This window comes from Papio anubis, chromosome 2, assembly GCF_008728515.1.
Source record: "Papio anubis isolate 15944 chromosome 2, Panubis1.0, whole genome shotgun sequence".
Lineage (NCBI taxonomy): Eukaryota > Metazoa > Chordata > Mammalia > Primates > Cercopithecidae > Papio > Papio anubis.
Window position 1 is genome coordinate 106,828,598 of NC_044977.1, and position 17,627 is coordinate 106,846,224.

Consider the following 17,627-nt stretch of genomic DNA (forward strand, 5'->3'; position numbering starts at 1 on the left):
AATGGCGCAATCTCGGCTCACTGCAACTTCCACCTCCCGGTTGGTTTCAAGTGATTATCCTGTCTCAGCCTCCCGAGTAGCTGGGATTACAGGCACCCACCACTATGCCTGGCTAATTTTTTGTATTTTTAGTAGCCATGGGGTTTCACCATGTTGGTCAGGCTGGTCTCGAACTCCTGACCTCAGATGATCCACCCACCTCGGCCTCCAAAGTGCTGGGATTACAGGCGTGAGCCACCACACCTGGCCTAAAAAGTGACTTTAGATAAGCATTTGCTAAAGCATTTTCTGTAAAACACTAATTCCAGAGGGTGTTAAATTCTGTTTCTAAAATAATATTTTTGTTATTTCATGTTTGATATGGTTTGGCTGTGTCCCCATCCAAATCTCATCTTAAATTGTAGCTCCCATAATCCCCACGTGTCATGGGAGGGACCTGATGGGAGGTAATTGAATCATGGAGGCGGGTTTTTCCCCGTACTGGTCTCCTGATAGTGAATAAGTCTCATGAGATGTGATGGCTTAAAAAAAGGCAGTTCCCCTGCACATGCTCTCTTGCCTGCCACCACGTAAGATGTGCCTTTGTCCTTCCTTTGCCTTCTATCGTGATTGTGAGGCCTCCCCAGCCATGCGGAACTGAGTCCATTAAACCTCTTTTTTCTTTATAAGTTACCCAGTCTCAGGTATTTCTTCACAGCACTATGAAAATGGACTGATAAAATATTCAAATAAGTCTGAGAAATGCTGAACTAAACAAGACTAACCAGCTTTCATTGTTGCAGGATTTCTCAGAGTATTTAGCTTATATTATAAATATATATTTATATATTATGTATATTTATATTTACATATTATATAATATATATTTATATATTTGAAAAATATATTTTACATATATTAATATATAAAACATTTTATATAAATATATTAAAATGTATAAATATGCAAATATATATTTACTATATACAATTATATATATATTTACTATATACATAATATATATATATATTTAGATATGGAGTCTCACTATGTTGCCCAGGCTGGCCTTAAACTTCTGGGCTCCTAGCAATCCTCCTGCCTCAGCCTCCCAAAATGCTGAAATTACAGGCATGAGCCACTGCACTTGGCCTAGCTAATATATTAATGTAACTTTTGACTATGATATACACAATTTTCCAAACTTAGTTGATTTTGGAAATTCTCTCTTTTTTTCAGAATATCTTGCAGGGCTAGTATTTCATGGATTATTTTGTGGAAATACTGTTTTAAGTAAATAGGAATGTAGAAAAAAACTTGAAATAATTGTCTCAAATGTGCTACAGATACAATATAAAATGCAAAAAGCATATATACAAATAAATGAAGAAATTTTTAAAAACTTGATAAGTATTTTAAAACCTAAAGATTGTTGAGAACTATAAGCTGCAAGCAAGTAGAAAGTAAAATAGACATAAATTTTAATCCCTGAATCCTTGAGCAATTTAAACTTAGACCGACTCAAGGAGGAATCTTTTTTCCCCTTTTCCTTTAGATCAATGACCTGACAGCTGCAGGCCACATGCCATCTACCTAGATTTAATATTAGGATGAAAGTTTAAAAAGATGCTTTGGTATCATGACTTATCAAATACACCTACATGGCAACTTTAGTTGCTGAAAAACAATGTTGATTTTTTCTCACTGGTGGTCTCCTATAATCAATAAAGTATACAATTTCTGTTTTAAGAATACATACGTTTTCCTCAGGGTCTCAACAATTGAATTGTTTTGATTGAAGGAAACTGTAGCCTACCGGGTGCAGTGGCTCTTGCCTGTCATCCCAGCATTTTGGGAGCCCGAAGTGGGCGGATCACTTGAGCTCAGGAGTTCGAGAGCAGCCTGGCCAATGTGGCAAAACTCCTGTCTCTACTAAAAATACAAAAATTAGCCAGGCTTGGCGGTGTATGCATGTAATCCCAGCTACTCCAGAGGCTGAGGCAGGAGAATCACTTGAACCCAGGAGGCAGAGGTTGCCGTGAACTGAGAGAAAGAGAGAAACAGAGGGAGAGAGGGAGCGAGGGAGGGATCACTAGTGATAACAATCTTTACACCAAAGTTGTTTATCTCTTCTTCTGGTCAAAAGTCCATAGTTATCAAGGAAAACGCTTAAGAGAAGTATTGCGGAATGACTGGGATTGACCATTCTGTCTGACAACGCCTGTTTTTTGGAGAAGGCTCTGTTTTGTCTGGACTATTGGTCCTGCTTCTCTGGCTTAGAGGGATCCTATTGATTCCCAGGTGCTCAGTCCATTCTTCACAATATGATGTGGCAGAATTCTCCATATACATCTCATCATGAGATGTCAGACATATTCTACCATTTTATTCCATTGAGTAAGTAAGTATCTAATTGTCATTCTGGGAGGATTAAAATCCCAAGACCTGCCTATGGGCTGTGATGTATTATTTTAGCTGAGTGGATTTAGAGGGGTGTTCTGGGGAGAGGGAACAGCTAGAGTAAGAACATGGAAATTACGTGGACTTCAGGTTTGACTAGGAGAGTGACAGGAGACGAAGCAGTGTTATTATGAGGGCCAGATCACAGAAGACCTTGTATACCCAGCCAAGGTTTGCTTTAATTTTATAACCCAGTGTTTCCATAACTCAAATAAGGCTCAGACCCCTTTTAAGACAAACAATTCTCTCAAACCCCTATGTTGACTTCTTATTTACATTATAATATTACTTAAATATATCCATTCATAAAGCTGTGTGCAAAGTCATTATGCTTATAGTTCTTATAGCACTATAAAGTTAAAATGAATTTACAAATATTGTTTTGCTAAAATTAGATAATTGCTGTCAATTTATTTCCTGTTTTTAAAAAGGAGCTAGTTTTTGAACACCTATCTGTTATTGTTGGGCCAATGAATTCGATAGTGCTCAATGTAATAGTACTTTAAAAAAATTTTAAAGCAGGCCGGGCCTGGTGGCTTATTCCTGTAATCCTAGCATTTTGGGAGGCCGAGGGTGGCAGATCACCTGAAGTCAGGAGTTTGAAACCAGCCTGGCCAACATGGTGAAACCCCATCTGTACTAAAAGTACAAAAATTAGCTGGGCGTTGTGGCATCTGCCTGTAATCCCAGCTACTAGGGAGACCGAGGCAGGGGAATCGCTTGAATCTGGGAGGCGGAGGTTGTAGTGAGTCGAGATCACCCCATTGCACTCCAGCCTGGGCAACAAGAGCGAAACTCCGTCTTAAAAAAAAAAAAAAATTAAAAAGCAACTCTTCATACTAACTACTACCCATATTGCTAATGAAGTAATGTAACAATGAAATAACAAGGGAAGTTGCTACCACAAAGGAAATGTGCAATGCTTTCCTTTATAATGATGAATGTGCAATTATGACTGATCATAACATGCCTATACTTCTGTGTACTTTAGGAAGACTTGGCTTCTCTATGAAAATATGTGAACCCTTTGGCTGTAGAACATGCTATCACGTCATCTGGCTTTCATCTGATATTATTTAAAACTTAAATTCTCTTGTTTTCTGATTTGCCTGAGGCCATTAAAGAGGTGCATTATTCTTTTACACTACATGATTTCCATGATGTCAAATATAAAACTTAGGTTGGGCATGGTGGTTCATGCTTGTAACCCCAGCACTTTGGGAGGCCGAGGCCGGCGGATTGCCTGAGGTTAGGAGTTTGAGACCAGCCTGACCAACATGGTCAAACCCTGTCTCTACTAAAACTACAAAAAATTAGCCGGGCATGGTGGTGGGCGCCTGTAATCCCAGCTACTCGGGAGGCTGAGGCCAGAGAATCATCTGAACCCGGGAGGCGGAGGTTGCAGTGAGCCGAGACTGTGCCATTGCACTCCAGCCTGAGTCACAAGAACAAAACACAGTCTCAAAAAACAAACAAACAAAACAAAAAACAAATATAAAACTGATTAACTAACTTTAAAAAAGGTCTTATTCCATGAAAATGCCTTTCATTGAAAAATTGAACTGCAAAGGGAGCTTCTGTCTTGATCACTGTTAGAAGAATTCAACATGAGTATCAAAGCAGATATAGGGTGATTGTTAGCATTTGACATTGGCTCTAGACAAGCTAGGTAGAGGAGGGTGTCAGGCTATTGCAGTAGAGCGCTTCTGCCAATGAATAAACCACCGTCTATCCAGTTCCACAACCGCCCACGTGTTATCCTTGACATTTCTTTCTCATTCCCCTGTACCTAATCCATCCACATGTTCTGTTGATTTCACCTCTTAAATTTCTCTTGAGTTCACCTTTTTCTCTCCATCTTTTCCATCACAACCTTAATCCAAGCCACCATGATCTCTTTCCTAGATAACAACAGTCGCTCCTAGGTGGCCTCTTCTCTCCCATTCTAGTGGTCTCAAATTTTTTCTCGTCTGCCAGCCACAGTGCAGTTTCCAAAAGGTACTTTTTTTTTTTTTTTTTTTCTGTTTTTTGTTTGTTTGTTTTTTGAGACCGAGTCTTGCTCTATCACCCAGGCTGGAGTACAGTGGCCAGATCTTGGTTCACTGCAACCTCTGCCTCCTGGGTTCAAGGGATTCTCGTGCCTCAGCCTCTAGAGCAGCTGGGATTACAGCTGTGTGCCACCACGCCCGGCTAATTTTTGTATTTTTAGTACAGATGGGGTTTCACCATGTTGGCCAAGTTGGTCTCGAACTCCCAACCTCGGGTGATCCACCCACCTCAGCCTCCCAAAGTGCTGGGATTACAGGCCATGAGCTGCCACACCCGGCCCCAAAAGGTAAATTTAATTTCTCAACTCCTAACATATTCACCCTTTTAAAACTTTTCAGTGGTTGCCTTTTGCTCCTGAAGACCTGTAACAATATCTACATGTTTGGAGATGCTCCCTTCCTTCTACCACCACCTGGTCTTCATTGTTTCCTCTACTTCAACTGCTCTCTCTGCTGCCTACTTCCACTGTCTTCACTTCACAAACTCCTCCTTCCTTCAGATGAAACACACACCTCCTTTCCTTGCACTTACTACAATTATTTAAATTTTGATTAGTGTTTATTTGGGAGTCTAAGCCCCACGAGGGCTGGAAATGTGTTTGTTTTAGCTCCATTGCATCTCCATCAAATACTTAATGAATATGTTTAGTACATTACACAACATAAATATTATTTAGAAATACCCACAATTCTGGCCGGGCGCGGTGGCTCACGCCTATAATCCCAGCACTTTGGGAGGCTGAGGCGGGTGGATCACTTGAGCTCAGGAGTTCGAGACCAGCCTGGCCAATATGGTGAAATCCTGTCTCTATTAAAATTACAAAAATTAGCCGGGTGTGGTGGGACACGCCTGTGATCCCAGCTGCTCTGGAGGCTGAGGCAGGAGAATCAGAATCACTTGAACCCTGGAGGTGGAGGCTGCAGTGAGCCAAGATCTAAAAAAAAAGAAGAAGAAAAGAAAAGATATACACACAATTTTACGCTGCAACATAGATTCTCTAGCCCTGTTGCCTGAGGTCCGGGAAATATCGCCCCTCTAAACATTTCACAATACAAACATTTTTAGGGGGTAATTTTGTAAGTATAATTCTTTCACTCAGACTATACTTGGACAGACCAAGACAGTACTACAGTGTATTGAAGCCTGCCACCAGGGCTGTCTGGTGTCCATCTATTCTTTTTCAATAAAAAACAAACTATAATCGACATATATGAAGTATTTCAGGGGGATTTAGAAGCTTTTTAAAAAATATGACCATATCAGATCTGCAGTTTTGGGTGTTACAGTGTTTGAGGCATTGTTGGAAGGTACTAGAATCTTTGGTGAGATGGTATCTCATTACTATTTTAATTTACATTTCTGGACCAGGCATGGTCTCACACCTGTACAGGGGTCACGTCTGTAATCCCAGCACTGTGGGGGGCCGAGGTGGTCAGATCACAAGGTCAGGAGTTCAAGACCAGCCTGGCCAATATGGTGAAACCCCATCTCTACTAAAAATACAAAAATTAGCTGGGCGTGGTGGCGGGCGTCTGTAATCCCAGCTACTCCAGAGGCTGAGGCAGGAGAATTACTTGAACTCTGGAGGCGGAGGTTGCAGTGAGCCGAGGTCGCACCACTACACTCCAGCCTGAAGGACAGAGAAAGACTCTGTCTCAAAAAAAAAAAAAAAAAAAAAAGAAAAGAAAAAAAAATTTCCATTTCCCTATTAACGAGATTGGGTGTCTTTTCATATTTGAGTGGCTGCTTAAGTTTCCTATTCTGTGAGCTGTCTGTTCAGGTTATTTACCTATTTTCCTACTGGGTTATCTGCCATTTCTTACTGAACTTAGACATTATTTTGAGTATTTTTTATTCAAAAACTTTGTCAGTTGTAACTTGTGGTTTATCTTTTCAATTTATGCCATCTTATACAGAGGTATTACTTTTAATATATGAAAAATTATCAACCTTTCTTCCTTTATTTTTTGTTTCTTGTTTAAAAAGTTATTTCCTACTCCCAACTTCATAAAGATATTTCCTGCCTTCTTCTAAAAGTTTTTAAGTTTTCCCTTTCACATGTAAGCGTTTGAGCTACCTGAAATGGGTTTTTTTCTGTGCAGTATGAAGCGGTAATCCCTGATTGTTTTTTCATATGTACAAACAATTGTTCCAGTACTATTTATTGACTGTTCTTCCTTTCCCACAGATTTGTAAGGTTTTCCGTCACAGATCAAGTTACATGTATGCAACAGTCTTTTTGGGGGCTCTTTATTCTATTGCATTGGTCTATCAATCCGTGTGCAAGAATACACTGCTTTATGATACAGTAGTGTCTTCACACTAGCTAACTAGCTAGTTGTTATAAAGATGGACAAATCACTTTACCACCTTCTTCTTCTCCTTCTTCTTCTTTTCCTCCTCCTCCTCCTCCTCCTCCTCCTCCTCCTCCTTTGAATTAACAAAAAATACGGCAGGGTGCGGTGGCTCACCCCTGTAATCCCAGCACTTTTGGGAAGCAGATTACCTGAGGTCGGGAGTTCGAGACCAGCCTGGCCAATATGGCGAAACCCTTCTCTACTAAAAAAATACGAAAATTAGCCGGGCGTGGTGGTGGACGCCTGTAATCCCAGCTACTCGGGAGACTGAGGCAAGGAGAATTGCTTGAACCCGGGAGGCGGAGGCTGCAGTGACCCGAGATCGCGCCATTGCGCTACAGCCTGGGCAACAGAGCGAAACTCCTTCTTAAACAAACAAACACACACAACCTCATAATACCTACTCATAGGGCTGTAATGGAGATTAAAGGAAACAAGAATGGTATGTAAAGCATCGGATACAGGGTAGGGAAGAACTCAACAGTGGCTTTTATTTAATGATGCTGAAGGTACCGATGAAACAGGGATCGATCTTTGATAAAGGGATCAATCTTACCGGGAGCCTCAGTTTCATTTATAAAAAGAAGAGGATGAGTTAGCATACCATTTCTAAGTCTCTTGCCACTTCTAAGACTGTGATCCTGGCATTTTTATTATCTAGAGACCAGGCAGCGCGACATTGATGGGCAGTTGGTGTTAAAGTGAGAAAGGCGGTATCTGCGCAGAATGCAGGGGCGAACCATGAGCAAGCAATCATATCTGCCACAACAGACAAGAACTGGGGCTGGCCGGCCTGACGACTCTCAACGGGTTAGACGCGGGCTACGATGACCTTCACGATCTTTTCTGGCAGCTGCACGGCCACGCAGGGTCGGGACTGCCCTGCCTACGAAGAGCACTGTGTGCGAACACAGGGCTACGGTTAAGCCTCCCGGCTGACTGCCCCCGGGAACACGACCCCAGAGAAGATTCCAGACAGGCTCGCAGAGGCACGGGCAAGGATGGAACGGAGCCGGGAGCTCGGTGGGAAGAGGGGCAGCCCGCACCGCCCCCGGGATGTCACCGGCGCTTCTGGGAAATGTAGTTCTTAGCCGCATCCGCAGCCCCGGGCTCTCGGAAGGCGGACTACAGTTCCCTTCAGCCTTGGGAATGCTTTGTGCAGCGCGCTTGCGCGGTGTGGCGGCCGATGCCGCTATAAAGGCTTGTTTTGCTGCGGGGCTCATGCTCGGGAGTGTGGTTGAGCGGCCGGCGCGGCTCTCCTGGAGGAGGGGCGCAGGTAGGTGATGGCTGCTGCCGCACCCCTGCCCTCCAGCTCGGTTGTCACGGGGATCACCGCTTTGCATTTCCTTGGGGCGTGGCGGGATGTGGCCAGGGCTACGAGCAGTTCGGGGGATACTGCAGACTTGGGGAACGGGGTATGGCCTCCCCTTGGTCTCCTGCCGCCGCCTCCTAGGCCTGTGAGCCCGGGGTCTGGTGACGGGGTCGTGTGCTGGAAGACAGGCAGGTAGGGTTGGGATGAGCGGGCAGGGACGCGGGCTACGTCTCTGGCCGCAGCCGCCAGGGGGCGCTGCGCCCGTGGGCCGTGGGTGTGGGTCGCGCTCGCCTGGCCAGGCCGGAGCGGGCTGTGGGAACGCCCTAGGGCCCGGGCATCCCAGGCGAAGCCCGTCTGAGAGAAGCGCCCACCCGGGAGGCTGTGCAGCGGGCGGCTCAGGGCACCATGCTCAACCCGCAGCGGAGCCGCCAGCGACCTTCGAAGTAAGTCATCCCCTTCGTTTTTGCAAGCGGGTAAATGGAGGTACGTGACATAAGCACGCGCAGCAAACCCGTGGCTGAGCCGGGAACGCAGCCCAGATCTCTCCACGGTCATCCAGTGCTCTTTTCGCTTCTGCCACGCAGAGCTGCGGGTGGCTTTGTGTTTATCACACAGGGGTCATTTGGTTTCTGCACAGACGGAGAGGCTGGAGGCAGGTGGGCACAGGAACGACCGGGAAAGTTTCAGGAGGTCTTGGAGGAGGAGATGGCTAGGTTTTACTGGGGTCTGCAGCGTGCATGAAAGGTGAGGCTGCTTGGAGACGCAACAAGTGGATTACAGTGGGTGTGGTAAATACGTATCCCTTTAGCGTGGTGTCTTCCTTGTGTAGCTTGAGGGCCTGGAGGTAATGGGAACCTACTCAAGAGTGTTGGGATGACTGCAGCTTGCACACACCAGTCTGGCTAGGCAACAGTTCGTGTAGTCCCGTGCAACTCTCCTGCTGCCATGCAGTTGAATCAGTATCATTGTGTAGGGAGACTGTCTACACTTTAATCAGTGGAAAGAGAATCTTGGTAAAAAAAAAAAAAAAGGGCAGCTAAGTGGCCTCAACCCTGTTGGGACTTCTTTGGGGTTCTCCCACTTTGATTATTCTGCTTCTACCCTTGTACAGGTCTGGACAACAAGTTTGTTTTCTACAAACAAAAATCCCTTCTCTTTCTTCCTCTCTTGATAGCTGAGGCAAGCGACCATTTAAAAAAAGATTTTCCAACAACTTCAAAGGAGAACACGAGAAGATAGGGAAATATAAATAGTATCAATAAAAAGGCTGACCTGGGGATCCATCCTTGCTTGCTTGCTTCAGACTGGGGCTTTGTTTCTTTCCAAACCTGTCAGGATTCCCAGCTCTTCACCGGCCTCCACGTGGGGTGCCCTCTTTTATGTTCCAGATACACAGACGATGGTGTCCTTATGTTCAAGGCCATAGACAGTAACTTTGTGCCTACTTTGGGCCTGCCTGCTCCCTTGATTGTGCCTCTTTTTCCAGGAAAGTAGAGATGAGTGTGTTACAGATAATGGAACACTGTTCCCCACACCCTTCATACATAGAATAACTTAGTCCCTTAGGATAGTTTAGCAGTGTCTACCACAGCAGTCACTCTGGGCACAAAACAGTCATTATTTGTGCCATAACAGGGAAGTCGTTTTGTCCCTGCCTCTCTCTGCTCCTGTGCTCCACTGATTCTGCCTTATCCTTTGAAATAAACGTGGTTGAAAGAATCTTTGGTTATCATGGGTGCTTAGATAATTGAGATGATGTTCGTGTTCTTCTTGACATGGCATTTTGTATAGTGGATGAGTTCCAGTGACCACCTCTCTTTCAAACCGCTCACCGCCCCAACCCTCACCTTTAAAAAAGGTAGCACTAATCTTTTCCTTTTCCAGATAATCAGCTAAGCTAGGGAACCCTTGAAGGGGAAGGTTAGACTTCCGTGATTCTCATAACAAGAAGGTTACTCTGATCTACAGCTACAGCTCAACGCTGGGGACACTGGCAGATGCCAGGTCTGTTTATAGTTTAGCCTTAATGAGGTCTCAATGACGTGATTGCTGCGCTCTGGCTTGGTGAGCCGCTGTTCTTTATGGTGTAGTTTGTCATTGGACAAGGTGACTTTTTTTTTTTAAAGATAAGTAACAGCTATAACAACTTAGGGTACTTGAACCAGAATTCTGAAAGGTAAGAAGTCAAGCTTTCTTTGGACTGGAAACCTGTCTTTGCGGAGGAGATTTAGTCTTTTTTATTTAGAGGATTACTAAGTGTTCTCTTTTTATCTGACACCCTCAAAAATGCATTATAATGGTTAGAATTTTGTGCTGCAGAAGTAGTACTTTTAAGTCACAGCGATAGCTAGGGATTTATGGAATCCAGAAAGCAACATGGCTACACGTCTTTAATTTCCGTTGGAGGCTAGTCTGAAAGGTGTTTTCTCAGCTTGTCTCTGGAGGGCTGTGACCCTTCTTAGAGGGGGAAACATTTTAGAGAAGTATGTATGTGTTTTTTGTTTTTAAGTGACCTGAGTTGACACAGGATATTGATTAGACTTAGCCAGGCAAGCAGTGGTTTAGAACAGAGTTTCAGGTAAAAACTAGGTAAGACTTAGTAATACAGGGTGGGGAATTTGTTTTTGTTATTGTTTTTTAATAACAGCTTTATTGCCGTAGGATTTATATGCCATGAAATTCACTCTTCTAAAGTATACAATTCAGTGGTTTTTTTTCAGTGTATTCACTGCATTGTGCAACCATTAGCACTATCTAGTTTTAGAACATTTTCAGTACCCAGGGAATTTGTGTTTGAAGTTAAGTTATAATATTGTTTTAACTGTGTAACTTCATGGAGCTTTAAAATAACACCAGCTAACCCATTAGTTAATTATAAAAAGGCAGAGATGGAATATATCATTGGTAGAATAAGTGTTCGGTAAGTTTTTATTTAGTAAAATTTAGTGGGAGAAATGATATCCACTTTAAAATTGTGGAGTTTTTAATACTTGGGACAAACTGAAATTGTTTCTATGAAGTCTTTAAAAAAAAAAAACGAACCTATCTATATGCTGTATACACTGGATTTGAGCTTAGTTGAAGAGAGTGGGTGTCTCTTTACTAGTGTGTTTACTTTTTCTAAATTTTTTTCCCTTAGAAGTGGGAGAAGGTAATTTTTCTTGATTCTCTTATACTGAATCTTTTCCTTTAAAAAAAAATGAAACGAAAATCTTTGAACATTTTTTGAAAATTAATTTTTGTAGCTATAACAGTAGAAAGTTTTAGTACTTTTGCCTTTTTTTTTTTTTTTTTTTTCCCCGTATTTTAAGGCACTTGAACATATGGTTAAGTACTGTTTAGGAAATAATCTATTTCTTGATGAATTTTTAATTTCAGGAATTCTGATGTGAAACTAAGAGTCTATGAGCTCTGGAACCTCCACTCAGAGAAGATGAAGGATATTGACATAGGAAAAGAGTATATCATCCCCAGTCCTGGGTACAGAAGCGTGAGGGAGAGAACCAGCACTTCTGGGCCGCACAGAGACCGCGAAGATTCTAAGTTCAGGAGAACTCGACCGGTCAGTTTCCTTTCCTAAGAGTCTCTTATCTGCTTATTGTACTAAAACACGTCTTCTTTTTTTCATATAATGCGTAATTTAGAAACTTATTTTTTGGCCGGGCATGGTGGCTCATGCCTATAAACCCAGCAGTTTGGGAGGCCGAGGTGGGTGGATCACCTGAGGTCAGGAGTTCGAGACCAGCCTGGCCAACGTGGTAAAACCCTGTCTCTATCAAAAGTACAAAAATACCAGGCATGGTGGCAGGCGCCTGTAATCCCAGATACTTGGGAGGCTAAGGCACACGCATCGCTTGAACCCGGGAGGCAGAGGTTGCAGTGAGCTGAGATGATGTCACTGCACTCCAGTCTGGGTGATAGAGTGAGACTCAGTCTCCAAAAAAAAAAAAAGTATTTTTCTTTATTGACTTTAGGTTACTGTTAAGAATTTATGGTTATTTATGAGTCTCTGGTCCATAGTAAGCACTCAATACGTGGAAGAGAGGCTGACTTTCAGCCTCCCACCTGACCTGTGCTGAGCATTCTCCTCTTTTTCGCTTTTACTCTATGTTGGTGCCTTCTGAAAAGGCTGTGCTTAAGAGAAGACAACTTATTGAGGAGGAGGGGGTCGTGGGGGCGACGACAGAGAATATAAAGCCAATTAAGCTTCATTCATGTACCTAAACAAACTTGGTGTTTTCTTCTACTTTCTGTCATCCGTGTTTAAAATGTGAATCTGGCCAGGTGCGGTGGCTCACGCTTGTAATCCCAGCACTTTGGGAGGTTGAGGTGGGTGGATCACTTGGGGTCAGAAGTTCGAGACCAGCCTGGCCAACATGGTGAAACCCTGTCTCTGCTAAAAATACAAAAATTAGCTAGGTGTGGTGGCAGGCACCTGTACTCCCAGCTACTCAGGAGGCTGAGGCAGGAGAATCACTTGAACCCAGGAGGTGGAGGTTGCAGTGAGCTGAAATCACGCCACTGCCCTCCAGCCTGGGCAACAGGTGAGACTCTGTCTCCAAAAAAAATGAAAAATAAAATAAAATATGAATCCTTTGGAGAGACTCAGATTTCAGAACAATTCTAGATAGTTGTGGGATAATCAGTATGATTTTCAAGCGAATTCATAAGTTAAGCAGTCTTTAGATAATTAGTTTCCTCCAAGGGAAATAATGAAGATGCATTTTCACCTGGAGAAAATATTCTTTTTCCTGAGGAAAAAAAATATATCTTTTCTTACAAAAGTACCTAATAAAGCAGAATGGACTAGGTTTAGGAAGTTGAGGTTTATGTTGGTGTATTTGTTATGCGAAAATTTGAGAAAGGTACAGACTTTGCAGCTGGCACTGGCCTTTCTTTAGCCTGATACTATGTTTCCCTCTTTGGTTGTGTTAAAGCCATTGCTTTATTAATTAACATTTTCTTGCTAATGAGTCTTCTCTGTACCCTACTGTGTATTATCAAATGCTTTTCCGTTCAGGTTTAACTTCAAAGAAACAGGCTCAATGTAATCAGTGTCAAATACTTCTCGTGGTGCCAGTTTTATAACTTCCTCATGTCCTTTTGTCTAGACCTTATGTTGATTAAACATCTATCGAATACCCTCTGAGTGCTAGACACAGTTAGTGTAACAGTTAAGTCTAGAAAATGTTAGAAGGTAACATTGGGGCAGGGCCTTAAAGGGCAATTAGGTGGGGAGGCTTTTTAGGCAGTACAAGTATAGACCCAAAGGTATGGAAAGAGCATATGGCATGTTGGGACTTTGGATAAGCTACTTACGTCATTTGTATATAAAATGGTGTTGACAGTAGTACCTGACTCATGGGATCACTGAGGAGTAAGTGAGATAATACATATAAAATATTTAAAATGGTACCTGGCACATGGCCAGTGCCCAATAAATGTTAGCTCTTAGAACTAGTTGTTTAGGGTGTAGGATGTATAAAGGGATTATAGGTTGGGGGAAATTCTGCATGCCATGCTAAGAAATATTTCACTGTGGGCATTGGGGAACTATTGGAAGTTAATGAGATTAAAAAAAAAAAACCTTCTTATTTTGAGCTAACTGTAGATTTATATGTAATTATAAAAAATAATATAGAGATCCTGTATATCCTTCATTCAGTTTCCCCCAGTGGTAACATCTTGTATAACTATAGTCCAATAAATATCACAACAGGATATCAATGATTGACATTGATATCAATGACATTGATTGACATTGGATATCAATGATTGACCTTGATACAATCCATTGACTTTAGGATTTCACCAGTTTTATATGCACCCTTTTTTGTGTTTGTGTGTGTGTGTTCTATGCATTTATTTAAAGGTGTAAATTTGTATGACCGCTTCCACAGTCAGGATGCAAAGATTCCATCACAAGGATCTCTCGTTACCCTTTTATAGCCACAGCCATGTCCCCTCAACCTCAGTCTCTGGCAACTGCTAATCTTTTCTCCATCTCTGTAATTTTGTCATTTTAAGAATGCTATATACATTGAATCATATAGTATATAATCTTTCGAGATTGCTTTTTTCACTCAGCTGAATTCCCTTGAGAGCCACCTAATTTTGTTGTGTGCATCAATAGTTCTTTCCTTTGTATTGCTAAGTAGCATTCCATGTTATAGATGTACCATAGCTTCTTTAACCATTCATCTGTTGAAAGACATACGGGTCATTTCCAGTTAATGGCAATTATAAATAAAGGTACTCTGAACCTTCAGTTATGGGATTTTGTGTGAACATAAGCTTTTATTTCTCTGGATTAATGCCCAGGACTGCGATTGCTGGGTCATATGGTAAGTGCATATTTCGTTTTGTAAGAAACTGCAGTACTCTTTCCCAGAGTATCTGTGCCATTTTACATTCCCACCAGCAGTGATCTAGTTTTTCCACATTGTTGCCAGTACTCAATGTTATCATAATGTTTATTTAAGCCATTATTATAGATGTGCCTGGTATCTGATTGTGGTTTTAATTTGTAGTTCCCTAATGGCTACTGATGTTTGAGAGTAGATTTTTATCTTAGATTAGTCTTGAAGCAATGCAGAAAAAACCTGTACAGGAGAAAGAGATCAAATATAGGGAGCAGTCAGGAAGCGGCTCTGCCCATCCATGTCAGAGAGGCCAGGCTTCTGTTGTAAAGCATAAAAGTGAGGATGGAGGAAAGGCGTTTCTAGAAGATAGGGAGGCATTGGGGTGTCTGGGATTGATGGTAAGGATTTAAACCTATTCATGGACATAAGGGAAGAAAAGGAGATTAGGGAGATATTAAGAATGAGTTTGGGCTGGGCACGTTGGCTCACGCCCATAATCCTAGCACTTTGGAAGGCCGAGGCTGGTGGATTGCCTGAGCTCAGGAGTTTGAGACCAGCCTGGGCAACACAGTGAAACCTCATCTACTTGGGAGGCTGAGGCAAGAGAATCTCTTGAACCCAGGAGGCGGAGGTTGCAGTGAGCTGAGGTCTCACCATTGCATTCCAGCCTGGGCAACAGAGTGAGACTCTGTCTCAAAAAAAAAAAAAAAAAAGAATGATTTTGAGTTTGAAGATGTTGAATTTGAAGTGCATACAGGTAAAATTATCAGTAGGTAGCGCATAGACAAGAAGTAGGGTACGAAAAAACATTTAGAGCCTTTAGTGTGTCCATGTAGGTGAAGCTGTGAGAGTGAGCAGGCTTACCCAAGGATGGCTTGCAGAGCAGAAGGCGGAGGCTGTGGAGCTGGTGTGTGGTCCTGTGAAATTTCTGAGGACAGTGTCCCCAGCTTGTTAGAGTAGAGTTGACATCAGGGTGTGCAGTGGCAGCAGTGAGCTTTTCTTCTACAAAGTGGAGAAGAACAGCAGTTAGGCACCGCTGGGCCTTGCGTACCCTAAAGGATACAGAGTCAGTCATCACTGTAGCAGGTTTTCAACATGCCACTGAAGCCTTATCTCAGAGAAATACGAAGGCTAATACCACTTTTATAAAATTTCAGGAATCCACATGAATTTTATTTTTATTACTCTTTCATGTTTCCTAAACTTTTTTTTTTTGAGACGAACTCTCCCTCTGTCGCCCAGGCTGGAATGCAGTGTTCTGATCTCGGTTCACTGCCACCTCCGCCTCCCGGGCTCAAGCAATTCTCCTGCTTCAGCCTCCTGAACAGCAGGTGCCTACCTGCTGTTCTCTGTTACCATGTTGGCCAGGCTGGTGTCAAACTCCTGAGCTCAAGTGATCTGCCTGCCTTGGCCTCCCAAGGTGCTGGGATTACAGGCATCAGCCACCACATTGGCCATGAACTTTTATTTTTTATTAAATTTTTTGTTTGTTTGTTTTTTGTAGAGACAGTCTCACTGTTGGCCAGGCTGTTCTTGAACTCCCAGCTTCAAGCAAGCCTCCCGCCTCAGCCTCCCAAAATGCTGGGATTACAGGCATGTGGCACCACACCCTGCTCCTAAACTTTGAAATTTGAGTACTGTTTTCCTGATTTTACTGTATCCTTGTAATCTCTGAACTTTTAAAAAAGATTTCTTTTATTCTACTCTCTTTCTGTTACTTAGCCTAGACCTAGCAAAACAACAACAATAAGCCCATAGGTTTATTCAATCTATTTTTGTATATACATTAAAATGAATGCATAGCTACTACGTATTTTTGTAAGTTCAGACACCATTACCTGCTTGACCATTACCTGTCAAAACACAAAATTTCTCAGATATATTTATCTTTAACTTGTCTCATGATACAAGTTTGCTGACAGGGGGAACTAGCAAGATGACAAAACATTTTCTGGCCTGAGATGGTATAAAAATGGATAACATAAGTAGTTGGGAAGCAGAATTCCTATATAAGCATATAGTTTTGTTTTTTAAAGTAAGCAGTTAATTGGGCAGAGATTGCAATTTCATGTCACATCATGATAACCATCATTTTTGTATTAGTTGTTAGAGACGAAATCTGGGACAGGATCTCCCAGGATGCCAGGTATGCCTACTACCCGTCAGAAATTTAAAACAAACAAAAAAATGCCTCTAAGTAACAAAAGATAAGGATACATCTGTGGCTCTTATGTGGAAAGCAAGGTTTCATTCACCACTATTAGCCTTTGATATGTCCAGTTAACCGGGAAGCAGGAGACCTGTGCTGCTGGTGTCTCATGCCTGTAATCCCAGCACTGTGGGAGGCCAAGGGAGAAGACTCGCTTGAGTCCGGGAGTTCACAACCAACCTGGGCATCACAGTGAGACCTGTCTCTACAAAATATAAAAATAAATTAGCTGGGCATGGGGGTTTGTGCTTGTAGTCCCAGCTACTTGGGAGGCTGAGGTGGGAGGATCACTTGAACCCAGCAGCTGTGATTGTGCCACTGCACTCCATCCTGGGTGATAGAGCGAGACCCTGTCTCGCCAAAAAAAAAATAATAATAAAGAAAGAAAAGAAATGGTGTCAAACAGAAGTCAGAAGCAAAGTACCAAAGAATAAGTTCTGACTTTAAGCAGGCCAGTGCTTTTTTCTTCAAGGTGTGAAGAAGTGAAGATGCAGATTACATGGTTTGCCCATTTCTTAGTATTGTGACCAAATCATTCTCTTGGAATATGATTTGCAAAAATTGCTCTAATAGTCACATCTTCAAATATTTGTAATTTCTCACATATGCTTAGGGTTGAAATAAAGCATTCACACACCTACGCACTTTCTTTGGGACTATAATGTTAATACTTGTGACACAATTTGAGGCTTAGCAGGCGTCCTTTAATCCTGAAGTGTTAATAAAGTGGTGGCTTCTGTTGCTGTTAGTTCTTTGAGCCTGAGTACTAACTTTGGCTGGCATTAGGCTGGCGTTATTTCGGCTAACATGAAGATTTATGCCTAGGCTACTCCTAAACACTGTTCCTGTGCCTGAGGCATGATTATTCAGGCCTAGGTATTCCTTTTTTTATCCTATTTGTG

The 17,627-nt window shown here is 42.4% G+C and overlaps 1 protein-coding gene across 7 annotated transcripts in view; it reads left to right on the forward strand.

Moving 5' to 3' along the window:
- Nucleotides 1-7,937: 7,937 nt before the first annotated feature.
- ABCC5 (ATP binding cassette subfamily C member 5) overlaps nucleotides 7,938-17,627 on the forward strand; it is a 95,101-nt gene continuing 85,411 nt past the window's right edge. For 2 of the 7 annotated variants that reach the window (XM_031663532.1, XM_017955646.2), the window contains exons 1-2: nucleotides 7,938-8,118; nucleotides 11,533-11,716. In XM_031663532.1, coding sequence (XP_031519392.1) covers nucleotides 11,588-11,716 — 129 coding nt within the window. In that variant the 5' untranslated portion in view covers nucleotides 7,938-8,118; nucleotides 11,533-11,587. Of the gene's footprint in view, nucleotides 8,119-8,413; nucleotides 8,598-8,633; nucleotides 10,331-10,363; nucleotides 10,744-11,532; nucleotides 11,717-17,627 lie in introns of those variants that run through there. The other 5 variants (XM_031663535.1, XM_031663531.1, XM_031663533.1 and 2 more) reach the window with 5 other exon arrangements.